Source organism: Stigmatopora argus, chromosome 4 (assembly GCF_051989625.1).
Source record: "Stigmatopora argus isolate UIUO_Sarg chromosome 4, RoL_Sarg_1.0, whole genome shotgun sequence".
In the NCBI taxonomy this organism is placed as follows: domain Eukaryota; kingdom Metazoa; phylum Chordata; class Actinopteri; order Syngnathiformes; family Syngnathidae; genus Stigmatopora; species Stigmatopora argus.
The window spans coordinates 9,397,968-9,411,754 of NC_135390.1; the positions used below are offsets into that span (position 1 = coordinate 9,397,968).

At 37.8% G+C, this 13,787-nt stretch overlaps 1 protein-coding gene across 1 annotated transcript; it reads left to right on the forward strand.

Annotated features, from left to right (window-relative positions):
• Positions 1-1,053: 1,053 nt before the first annotated feature.
• Positions 1,054-7,602, forward strand: fam8a1b (family with sequence similarity 8 member A1b). Its single transcript, XM_077599511.1, has 5 exons — positions 1,054-1,534; positions 2,270-2,390; positions 2,467-2,590; positions 3,627-3,766; positions 5,863-7,602. Exons 1-5 carry the CDS (start codon positions 1,096-1,098, stop codon positions 6,005-6,007), a joined length of 969 nt encoding a protein of 322 aa, XP_077455637.1. The 5' UTR covers positions 1,054-1,095; the 3' UTR covers positions 6,008-7,602.
• The last annotated feature ends 6,185 nt before the right edge of the window (positions 7,603-13,787 follow it).

Here is a 13,787-nt window from a genome sequence, read left to right on the forward strand (position 1 = left end):
CTTCAGACTGGGAGAGGATTTTGTCATTCACTAAGTCACCTTGGATGACTGGGGCAACTGAAAACCAAACTTGCAGGTTTTTATTCTCGGCAGTTTTCTTTTTGTTCAAACAAGAAAAGATTAATAACCTCTTTTGGCCAAATCCCTTGTTGGTGTCAAGACTTTGACACCATATTTACTAAGACTTTTGTTTTTGATCTACAGACAGGAAGTAAAGCATGTGTCCTTGTCCTAATTAAGGGTCTTTGGGGTAGTGGGCTCTTGTGCTGGATTGCATGCACTTGTTGGCTGGGAACTAACAAGCCTCTTTGTAAAATGCTGCTTTTATTAATTCATTTGCCATCCATGATTACTGTAAACTAATATTTATACAGAAAGACTTGAAGATTAAATTTGATGCTTGTGAAGATAAGGGATAAGGCAATGAATGTTTGCAAAAGGACAATAGCACTATAGACTGTTTGTCACACTTTTGAAAATGTTTTCTGTATTCCACAGGTGGGTGGGTTATTTGGACATGTGGGTAGGATAATTAGGGAAAAGACGTGCCTCTGAAGATTTTTTAAAGAAAGGAAAGGATGGGATGTGTTTCACCACTTGCTTAGCAACTTTTTGATCAGATAGTCTAGTAGTAGTTTAATAAAATAAAAGCATAATATAACCTGATCAAAAACCTTTTTTGCATTTTTGAAACATTTAAAAATAAATGAATAATAATCTGATAAATATTTAAACAAATTGTAAAGCTATACAATAAAAAATAGAATTAGGTAAACGGGCAAATGTATTTGTCTATGCCCCCGCCCCATTTCTGTATCTGACAGCAGAGTCGTAGGTGAATTTGGACCGTACCATATTTTATCCAAAAGGGGACGAACGGAATATGTACTTATTTCGTTGTAAACCAGCATTGATTTCGTCAAAACTATTGATCGTATGTCAAGCAAAATTTATAAAAATATATATTTTACACCATGTTTAAATTTGTAACTCGGTGAAAGCCAAGTAAAAACAAATGGTAATAAAAAGAACTCCCCTGTGGGTTGCTTTGAATATCCAGCGATGACGTAAAGCCTTGCGTCAACCTTGTCCAACATGGCGGACGGGGAAAACACAAACATGGACCCCGATAAGTATAAAGCTACCACTAATGGACTTAAACCGCGCACGGCAGAAGATTCACCGCGAAAAGCCCAACGCAAAAATGGGAAAGATGTACCCGAAAGCTGCACTACCGCTGAGTATTGCGAGAAATTGCAAGCGTGGATGTGCCAGTACTCCACCGGCTATGTGACTTGGCAGAGCTGGCTGGCGGCGTCAGCAGCCATGTCCTATCCTTGTATTCTACAATCGGTCAACGGACCGTCAACGGCACGTCTCGATTCCAATGCCCAATACGTCGGTTTTCCGCTGACACATAATGCGACCCCCTCAGGCTCTTCGAGTAGTCGAGGAGGTGAAGCCGCGGGCGGGGCTGCAGTCCAGACTCAGCCGCAGCAGTTGCCACACGAGAATGGAAATGCACGGAGGCCAGGTAAAACCAGGATAAACTTGCATGCATTTAAACATGTCATTACACTAAACCAGGGGTGGTGAACACGCGGCTCTCGAGCTGCATGCGGCTCCTTGCTTCTTATCATATTTTGTATGTACTCTGACTCTTTGCCTCGTTTCATGTTTCTTATTTTTAATCTCTCTTAAAACACACTCAAATTCATCAGGGCCCATCAAAAACAAATGATAAAATACTAATTGGCAGATGGGAGCTGAGTGGTTAGCGTGTTGGCCTCACAGTTCTTGGGTCCTGGGTTCAAATCCAAGTCGGTCCACCTGTGTGGCGTTTGCATGTTCTCCTTGGGCCTTTTGTGGGTTTTCTCCTGGTCCTCTGTTTTCCTCCCATATTCCAAAAACATGCTTGGTAGGCTGGTTGGGCACTCTAAATTACCCCTAGGTATGGGTGTGTGTGATTGGCTGGCCACCCATTCAGGGTGTCCCCCACCTCATGCCTGGAGTCAGATGGGATAGTCTCCAGCACCCCCCCCCCCCCACGTGACCCTTGTGAGGATAAAGTGGTTCAGAAAATGAACGTAAGGTGTGGCTCTTAGGCTCTCACTGTTTCAAATTTTTGCTCTTTGTGTCTAACTTATTCGCACCACTGCACTAAACTTTACCATGTCAAACTTGAGTTTCGTGCGATAGCATTTCTAGATATCAGGGCTACATTTCTGTGTTAATTTAGTTTGACCCAGAGTTCTCATCCCCTCACCAGGTCGAGAATACACAATCCCCTCACCTCTCCAAAGGCTCCTAGCCGAAATTGTGGACTTCTTCATTCTGTTTTTCATCAAAGCGTCTATTATCATCAGTATTATGCATCTGAGTGGAATCAAGTAAGCAACTGCTGTGGCAAGGCTGTTGTGTGACGCTGGTCTGTCATACAAATATTCTTGCTTTTCTTTCTTTTAGAGATGTGTCCAAGTTTGCCATGCATTTTATCGTCGATGAAATAGACGAGGAAACATCGATGGAGGAGCTACAGAAAATGATGCTGGTTGCTCTTGTGTACCCAATTTTAGTGTGTTTTTATGAAGTAAGGATCCATGACAATTGTGTTACCTGTTTCATTCAAAAAAACGATCCATTTTGATTAGTTGGCTGATGTTTGATTCTTAGTAGTTTCCCTTTCCTGTCATTAACTCTAAAGGCATTTGCGTCAAATGCTGACAGACATCTAGTCCAATTTGATGGGGGGCTGGGAGCGATTGAACAATGTGAATGAAACATGATCACTCAAAGCAAGCCATCACACTTGAAATGGATTTGATGTCTGTCACTGTCAGTGGCAGTGAAGGAGTGAAACAAATAATCATCCATTATTCGATCCAAATAATCAACAGCATTTTAGGTAACCAACTCATCTTTTAGAGACAGTTTATAACTAAAATTGTCCAAAAGCTCTTATTTCGACTTGTCAAGCTAAATATTTGATTATTTATAAATACATAAATTAATTATTCATTATAAATGAATTATAAGTACATAAAGCAGACTGATTAACTCTGCAATGAAAAGAAATACAGTTGCTAACATCTGCTTTTGCTTTGGAGAACAATGAAATATTCCCCCCATTGGTTCTGGAATGCTATGAACCAAACTAGTAATGAAACAGTCTCTTAATGAAACAAAAATAACAGTAAAAAAAGTAAAATAATATTCTACTATCCCAGGAGGGCTGCCAGGATGCTCATACACATCTACATATATGCATGTATATGTATATATGTATGTGTATATGTATATATGTGTATGTATATATATATATATATATATACATACATACATATGTGTTTATGTGTGTACATATTTATGTGTATATATGTATATGTTATTGAATGTAAAATTAAATAATACATAATATATCAATAAAGGGAAGCATAGCAGTCGCAACAACAACATTGATTTAACGAACAAAAAAGGCCCATACCGATATACGCCAAATTGCCAAGTATCAGCCGATCACTAGTTCTCATACATTTACTTGTCCAATGTAGATGTAACAACACGAGTGATTAGTACTTTTTTCCTCTTGAGATGCAAGTTACTTCATCACTAACATTTCCTTGCAGATTGTATGTATATGGGGAGCAGGAGGGGCCACTCCAGGAAAATTCCTCATTGGACTCCGAGTTGTGACATGCGACACATCTGTTCTGGTTCAGCCCAACCGCGTCCTCGTTGTGCCGGCCACTGATGTATCTCTGTCTGCGTAAGTTCAACAAATGTATTGTCTGTGATAAGGATTTTAAAATCCCCCATATTTGAGTAATTACCTGTAATGTCAAACATTTGTTTTTGACTAAACATTTGCAAACAAAACGACCAAACAAACAATATTATGACATGATACATGCAAGTATTACTTTTGTAGGAGCACACCATGTTGCTTACTGCAGAAATGGAAGAAAATATATTTTATTATTTCAGCTAAGTGCACCCGTTTATGACTCGCTCACTGAAATTCCAGGGCGTTTCGGTTTACGTCATTTGTATCAAAATAAAAACATGAATAAGATAGACGGATAAAACAGCCTTTGCGGGCCAGATGGAACCTGGTGGCAGACCGGTTCTGGGTCACGGGCCATAAATTTGACACCACTGAGGTTATATAGATTGGAGCATTTAAGTGTTAAGTTTTCCATGACAAAGTCATTGTCCTTAGCAATGATAATTTTTGCAAATGGTGGTCTCATCATCACACAGCTCATTGCTGACTCAGAGGACAGTTACTATATATAAAAGCAAGAGGTAAAAAGTTCATTAACTGCAGAGAGTTGAAGTCACTCTGATGAAGGAGCGTTACTTATTCTCAGGAAGTGGGCGGACACGAAAGTGTGTGCCGCCATTAAAACGTCAAGCATTAACGAGCATTTTCTTGTTCGTTATCCTGAGCTCTTAATTATCAATCACTGGAGAAAAAACAGCCACAAATGTTGTGCAAAGTAATGTGATTGTTGTCGATGGACATGCAATTCTATATTGGTTAGATTGACAGTAAACAGTGGTTATGTTTACACACAGTCAATGCTTAATCATAGTTTCATTTATAAAAAAATCACTCGGCAGGTTAACGCTAAAATGAATTTTAATTGTTTTTTTAAAAGCATCTACAGTGGTACCTCGCGATACGGGCTTAATTCATTCCGGGACTGGGCTTGCATGTAGATTTACTCGTAACTCAAACGAACGTTTCCCATAGAAATGAACTAAAAACAAATTAATTCATTTCAACCCTCTGAAAAAACACCAAAAACAGGATATTGGATTGGATTTTTTTTTAATTTGTTCTAATTCGCCATCTATTAACAAAGTAACAAATAACTAGTGGTTTAATAGTACTAAAATGTTTTTAATAGTACTAAAATTAGACGGATTTTGCAGAGGGGAGAGAGAGGGAGGAACAGATAGGGGGGACTTTTTTGCACGGCAACGCGCTCGTAAGATAACGTAAACAAATTTAAATTAACTTGGATTACGATGCAGACACAAAATAAGTGTAATCTAACCTTACACTAAACGTAATTCTAATTTTATTTTAAATTTTTATACCTTTCTTCTCCCGGGTTGGCTCTATTTGCCCCGCCTCCACCCTGACTTTCAGATGCAACCTATCGAGGGTTTGCTTTTGTCTTCCCTTCAAAATATTCCCAAAATGATGCACACAAATGTCCTCACAACAGTTAACGCACGGCCACTTGCCAACTTGCCCGGGAAGTAGTACTCCTCTCGTATTAGCGAACAAGCTCCGCCATTCGCACTGACTAACGAGGAAAAAAACACTGAAAAAAATGCAACGCTCCGCCCAGTGCTCGTAGAGACATTGCACGAGGGAGTTGCGGGGAGAGAGACAGTGCCCATGATGTTTTTATGTGCAGTCTCTCGCGTCCACTGTATGCTCGTATATCAAAATTTGTCTCATATCTCAAAATAAATATTTGGCCGAAATTTTACTCGTATCTCAAATTGCTTGTATGTCGGGACACTCGTATGTCGAGGTATTTACTGTATTGGGATAGCCCTTTTGAAAGGAGCATTCTACGCATGCTCACTTCACAAGGAATCTTTTGAATGCGCGAAGTATAGTTATTTCTGTGTGAGTAAAGTTGAAAGAGAATAAGAAACTCCTTTGGAGTGAGGAGAAAACTAACTTAATTAGTGTAGTAAAAGACATGAACATGGGGCCTTTTAAAAGTAGCGAGGCACTACTTTAGGATGTTAATTCGAACTTTCTAAAGGGAATTAAGGGTATTCATTTGATGGCTGTCCTGCTCTCTTAGGATGTTCTCTTTCTGTCTTTCCTGGCAGATCAACTGTTCGAGCCCTGAGCAAGAACTTTTCAATAGCTTTCTTCTTCCCGGCTTTTGTGACCCTTCTGTTCTTCCAACACAACAGGACTGTGTATGACATGGTCGCTGGCACAATTGTTGTCAAACGCTCCAGGGTCAGATGACCCAGACGTTAAGCATGACCGCCTGCGGAACGCACCGCATCAAAAAATTTGAAACTAAATCTGTGCAGAACTTAAGTCCGGCTCATGTGCACCAGAGCTAGTTCATGAGGCCAGAAAGGTTCTTAAGGATCGGTGTGCCACAACCTGCGTTTGGTTCATGTGTGACCAAACGGCTGCATGGGTGTCTGTGCCAAATTCATGCCACTCTTTATAAGTGTGAGGGGATAATGACGTCTGCTTTTTTTGTTAAAAAACAAACAAACAAACAATTGCCTCTTTTTATTATACTGCTGGAAATCAGGGCTTAACGTGTTTTTTTGACTCTGTTAATTAATACACTTATCATTCTGTATCTGTGTAATAATAGTTTGAAATGTTGAGCTTTTTGACTGTGCTCAGTTTTTCAGATGCTCAAGTACTGTTTATTTTCTCAGTGTATTGAAAGGTTGAATTCTCTCACCTTGTCATTTTCTGGTGATCCAGATAAATTCAAGAGAAATAAGTAGCATATCGTAGGGAAATGTTTAACATGCTATATGATGGTACAATTGATACACAGTCAAAACTTCAAGATAGCAATCTTTTCTATGATTATATCTTAATCTCTGCAGGCAAATATTATCAGAAGCATTTTAAAATTCTCAATGATGATCCAAGTGTTAATGCAATTCAAGTTTTGTTGACAAAGAAAGGTATCATGTGCAGTAAATTTAAACAGGTTAAAAAAGGTAGCCATTCCTAAGGGACACTCCAGTCATTTTGTTTGTTTTTTGAATTAAATTGAATGCTTTTATTGTCATTATATACAAGTATAATGAGATTCAAATAACATTAAAATGCTTTAAGATGCAGTGAGTGTTGAAAACGTGGACAGACTAATAACAATTGAGTGTTTAATCTTTTTCATAACGGCCAGGATTTTTTGGGAGGCGGCCCTAAATAAAGGTTAGGGTAATGCCACCTTTATTTACTACCACTTTTTCTGGCCTTATTAAAATACATACATTGTTATTAATTCAGATTTGCTGGGGTTATTAACAACACTCATTTTTTTTTAACCAATCAAATAATTTATTAATCCTCACTTCAAATGGTGTGTCCCTTTAAAATAAACCTTCCCCTCGTTTTGAGTGGAACATGAATGAGTCTTACTGGTTTAAATGCGAGTCTATTTACTCGATGCAACTTAAATGATATCTGTGAGTCAACCAAAAGTGATTTAAGTCATAAAAAATGAAACAAAATGTGATGCTCACAGAATGGAGATCTCATCAAGTACACTGAGGTCATTACTGAAGAATTTTATCACTAAAGTTGATGACCTCAAGGATGTTTGACTATAGAGGTTTCAACTAAAGCCTGTTGGTCAGGTCTTTTTACTTTGCTTTTTGTACAAAAGAAAAATCCCACTCGTCATGTGAAACAGCTTAGATACAGCTCCAAGAAATTAGTGTGATTTTGTCCAAATGACCCCTTCTTAACTGCATGATTTAAATAGTTGCTTTTTTCTTGAATATCTGATATATCTGGCTCTGCAGATGCAAGATAGATTGCCACAAAATGTTATTAAACTGTAATAAAGTATTGAATTTTAATCCCGTGCCCTATATTTTGGCTGCTTTTGAATTTTAAGCATTCGTTTTGGGCTTTGGCTTGTCTTTAGCAAACATATTTGCTTATGCAATCAAAAACATTTTAGTGTGTTATTCCAACATTGCTCTCATGTCAATTCATTTCACATAAATGATTATTTTGAAGTAAATAATACTTGTATATATATAATCTAATATATATATACTATATATATATATATATAAAATTTAAATTTGGCAATATTCATATCAAAGTCTAACTTTTAACCCTTTGAAGCAATGTATGTTGTGTACTGAGCGTATAAAACTTAAATGGCTTCCTTGGGAATTTGGCTCCCTCTAGTGTACAATCATGAGTCATTGATCAATTGTAAAGCACAGAGGCGACAATAGAAACAACACATCCTGTTTGTTCTCTTCTAAAAAGGCAGCCATTTTTTTCATACGGCTGTTAAAACTAGTGCTTTAAGGAGCAAAAACAAAAACAAAAAACAAAAGATAGTGTGCAGACAACACCCCTCATGCCTCCACATACGATGGTATAATCTATCAATAATAATTTGCACATTGACATGTGGCTCTCATCCAGCCAGAGTGAGAATGTACAAGAGGGCCATTTCTGATAAAGTACAGATTTGTTTTTCCAATTTACGATCGAACTTTGTACTATAAATCTTTCCATGGGTTAACCAAATGTCATCATTTCCCATTACCTACGCAATCATTTATTTAACTGTTATGGGAATGGACCTTGTGTTTGCAGATTAGATTAATAACATCACAACGCTTATATCATCAGTAGATGGCTGGAATAATCATAAACTTCATTTTACAAATCTATCCCTTACCGTTAAGTTATTACACAATATAGCCATATTATATACAGAACATAGCACTATGTATAAATACTTATGAATTAAGTGCTATGTCATTGTACTAGAATCGATAGGAGCCATGCACATTTTTAATGTACTGCCTTTTCCAATCTATTATGAATGAGCTCATTTCTAGGCTAGTGAATAAATAAGTGTTATCATGACATGAATAAAGCACATTTTCAGAGGCGCACCAGACTCTGCTGCAGTTACAAAAATAGATACGAGGCAAGCACAAAACTCACGGTGAGTGTGTTCAATCATGAGGTTCCCTTGCAATGTATTAAATAACCATTGGACCTAATCTGCTTTTATTTCTTGTAAATGTGGTGTAATGTTGATTTTTTTAAAACCACAAGAGTCACTTTACAACCACAGTGCAGTTATTATTATTATTTTTTTCCTCTCTCTGTATTGACAGTGTTGCTTGGTGTGATGCACATTTTTGGAATTAAATTACCTAGCAACATGGAAAAATATGTTCCACTTTCAGTATCTATTGCATCATTCTTTTTATACTTCTAATGATTTCAAATGATGTGTCAATTTTATTGCACATTTAATTTTGAAAACAATAATAGTACATATCTTTTCTATACATTTTTACCAGACTTTTAGTATATAAAAATGTCACAGGATGGGAATCCATTATATAAAGTATTGTAGAGTTCTATTTTATTTTTCCAGTGCCCTCTGCTGTTATAATGCAGTAGTGATGCTGTAGTTAGAATAGTGGCTTTCAGTGGGGTCACGGAGGTCATTTAAGTGATGGTTGGGTTCCTCATATGAACACAGGCTGTCAGATCACATGACGAGGCATGTAAATCAATAGGTTACAAGCTTTGAATGTAGCATTGGCTTTACTCTAAGTGGGAGTTGCCTCGGCTGTTGACATGCGGATGAAGTTAATGATTTACGCATGCTGTTGGCATTTTCCAGATACTCTTGGTTCTCCGTGATTCTATTACTCCACCCCCACAAATCACTCTTGCCCGAGCACCGCCTAAACTATGTTGTGGAGACATGCGTAAGCACTGGCTTTCTATTTTGAGCTAAATGAAAAGGAGGCTTGGCACTTGGACTCAGCCAAAAGGAAACCCAGTTCACTTTCAGCATCTACAAAGGAAACTAATTGTGTTTTGTTGTTGTCAATGTTGAAAAATATTGTCAAAAAGCCACAAACTTTGAAGAATCTTATTTTTTTTAAAGTACTAATCATTGTGTGTCTGTCTTGGTTGTTCTCCTGTTGTCATTTTGAACAGAAACTGCAACCATGACTCACTCTGTGCGCGTACGACTAAAAAACACCCAGAGCCTAAAATAAAAAAGAATTTCCGAACTAGTTTCCAGATATAAAACAACACAATGAATAGCCAGTGTTACGCACATTTGTCCACAACCATTTCCTGGAATGTAAAACGAAAGGCCTACAGCTTTCAAAGTGATTCAAATATGCTTAAATGCCTTTTTAACAACCTTTTTTCAGCATTTACAAACAGTAGCATTAAACAAATTCAAAACCGCAGTAAGGAATGATTTTAGAAACTGCATTTTAGGGTTTATGTATTTCCAAACTTGTATTTTCCGAATTACAAGGCTCTCAGGGGGTACTGGAGCCTATCTCAACTTTGAAGTAAAGTTAACCGGAATATTCCGACTCCAAAGAAGTCAAGATATTGACTAAACTACAGTATAAATGCAAAGTAGCACTGGGTGTTAAAATAGGATTTTACTGGAAATTATTTACAATTCATATAAGGAAATCCAAATATTAATGCCTTTTTTTCATGAGAATATTCTGATTGGCAGAGAGTAGGTGATCTAAGGACACAACACCACTGCAATGTTATAGATCATTATTATAAGATTGTGAAGCTATAAATTTAAAGTGTAATCAGAACTGTGCAAGCTTTTACTTTAATTCGTAGAGCTACTAACCGTCCCCATCTTCTTACCCTGAGGGAAAGTACAGAAAGGGATAAAATGTGCAGTAATATTTCCAAGAAGCTATAATGAGGTCGTCCTCCATGTGAATTGCTTGATCTTATACTGTGGCCATTAACTGATCATAATCGCTCACTAGGCTCTTTCAGCCTGTCATACTCCCTGCCACTGAACTGTGGACACGTTTGTAGCCGTCTATCTTTATGTGGACGAGAGACTGTGGAGCGGTCTTGTTGCCATGGCAGCAAGCACATTTTCACATTCTCCCCACATAGCGTTGGAGCGTTGGTGCTGCTACTTCTGAACCTGAGCCCTGCCACAGCCTGAGGAAGGTCTGCTCTCAGACAGAACCTCGCCAAGCTGGTTTACCACCCACTCTGCTAACACATGCTCCTATAATGCTGCCACCCACTCTGTTCTACATTTTCTATTTTACTAATGCAAAGGATTTCCCCAGGGTGCCCCCTCCCCACCCTCCTGCCTTCTGTGGTAGGACAAAATACAATAGCACATACAGTGGCTACAGTACACACAGTGGTTGACTTCTAAGTTTTAAAAAAAGCTTTATATATTTCTAGACTAGCTATTTCATGTACAGAATGATGCCGTGAAAGGCAAACATTATGAAAAACAATCAAACATTCATTTTTTTAGGAATGTAGGATGGCGTTAAATTACAGCATGCACTTAAAAACGTACAACTTTCCAATTCAAAACCTCAAAATAGTTAGTTAAAACTTTTTTAACCACTATTACAACGTGGTACCCTATAATAAAGATAAAAGTTTTACTTGTTAACAAAAAAGTACGCTGGAATTTCCTTTTCCACCCCTCCAATAATGTCATTTATGCGAAGTAAACAAACTAAATTGAACACGGCGCTTACGTCATGCAAATTTCAACACACCCTAGTTAATAGTTGTAAGAATATTTAGCAGGCTTCCACGCATCTATTTCTTAGCTTTTTTTTTGCAATGCAACAAGTGAATGCAGAATCTGAGCGTCAAATGCCTTATTTATAAGTTTTAAGTTTGCCAAATTAATAATCATTCAGCTAGAGTTCAATTTTTTTTCATTGAGCAGTTTTGGAGTTGCTTCTAGCTGTGTGCATCATGTTGTCTGTCCCTTGTGTTTGGGAATTGCAACATGTCAGGACATGTCTACTAACACACTTAGAGGACGATCTCACAGCAACGGTGTGTTGAGGAAACCGAGCAGTCAAAGGCCAGTGATGATAGCTGGATTCCATTTACTTTGGACACCAACAGCTTTTCAAGGTAACCTGCTTGAACACTTTCTCTAGACTCAAGGTTTTTAATATATACATATTTTTCCTGTTGAAAGGTTATACCCAAAGCTAACTTGGAATTTTGAGCAGGTTAAGATCACAATCTATAGTATTAGATTTAGCAAAAGATAGAAACCACTGGAGATTTTCTGCAGTGTATTGCTGTTGCCTAAAGTACGAATTACAGTGCATTGGAGAGTGTAGTGCACATGTGTCAAAGTGGTGGCCCGGGGGCCAAATCTGGCCCGCCGCATCATTTTGTGTGGCCCGGGAAAGTAAATCATTGGTGCCGACTTTCTGTTTTAGGATCAAATTAAAATGAAGAGTATAGATGTATATTAAATTTCCTGATTTTGTCCCTTTTAAATCAATAATTGTAATTTTTTAATCATTTTTTTCTGTTTTTAGTTCAAAAATCATTTTGTAAAATATAAAAAAATAATAAAAAAAGCTAAAATAAACATTAATTAAATCTATAAAAACTGAATATTCAGGGCTTTTAATCCGGTTCTTTTAATCCATTTATAAAAAAAAATCTAAATATTATATCTAAAATGGTCCGGCCCACAAGAATTCAAGTTGACGTTAAAGCGGCCAGGCGAACCAACCCGAGTCTGACACCCCTGGTGTAGTTTATGTGGGTGTTAGATACTGCTGGATTGTAAGGATAAAGCAGTATAGTGACTTCTTAAAACAGTATAAAACTCTAACTAACAGCTTGATATTCATGACTGCTGTTACTATTATTTTGCTGATGACAATTGACTGTACAACATTGACTGAAATTGCTTTCATGCATGGTTCAATAGATATAAGATTTGCACAAGTTTGCCGTAGGAGTTGGAATTGTTTTAGAAATGCATATGATAGTGAAAAAATATTACATCAAACTGACTGACAATGCTATCAATCTTTACAGTAGACTCAACCATGACTGTAAGCATGACATTCATTGCTGGAATGGCCTCTTGTTTTTTGTTACCTTCACCTCACCTTCTATATTTTGCTTCTTCTTTAACATTATAATAAAATAAAAAATGAGTCATGATAAAAAAATGTTATGTAGTAATCTGACTCACATTCATAGCATAAAAAAGTGTCACTCACCATGTCACTGAACACTTTGAGCCCACCTCAGAGTCCCACCCACTCTGCTTCCTTTTGAAGTAGTCCCTAATTTTCTTGCTCTTTTACATTGGGCAACGTCGTTTTAAATAGTTTTTTTTTCTCACACATTTCCCCCAAATTATTTGTATTTCTTTGATTTTGAACAACTGAGTCAAAACAAGCCCAAACCTTTGTTCATAATGAAAATTTGGCAAAACAACAACTTGTTGTCCTGAAAAAGCATGGTGACCGTTCCTATCTGATCAAAAGACCTCACAAGGTACACTACAGTATTAGTCTGTGTATAAGTGTATGATTTTGTTGGATTTTCTTCCTCCTTGCCCCCCAGCGTGTTCAATTTGGAGGGGCCACTGTACATGTGGGGCCTGCAGAAGAGCAGATAACAGTCTGTTCTGGCACTAGAATGCCCGTCTGCTGGCCCGGTTTCTCTCTGCCCTCTGCCCAGCAGTGGAAAGTGGACCAAAGAGGGCCAAGTGACCGTGTGTGAGTGTTTATTTGTCCATTTTGGTGTACTGCGAGTTCTTCTGTGAACGGTGGGGAAATATCTCTGGGGACAAAGAAAGGGGAGGACTGCTTCTTGGGTACTCTGAGTCATTTTCCAGTTGAAAGGAGGCTCAATTCAATCATTGCGGGGCAGATTATATAGAGATTTGCCTTGAGAGGAGAAATGCATATGAAAATGAACAAGGGCAGAGCATTAAAGGGGCTTTGCGACCACACTCTCCAATTTAATCCTCTGTGCATGCATATGTGTCAGTGTCCCTCCATGAGTATTCATTCATTCATTTTCGGAACAGTTTTATCCTCACTAGGGTCGTGGGGGGTGCCCGAGCCTATTCCAGTTGACTTCGGGCTAGAGGTTAGATTCGATTCGATTAGAACTTTATTTCATCCCGTATTCGGAAAATTTATTGGTTGCAGTAGCAAGACAGACACAAGACACACAAGACATT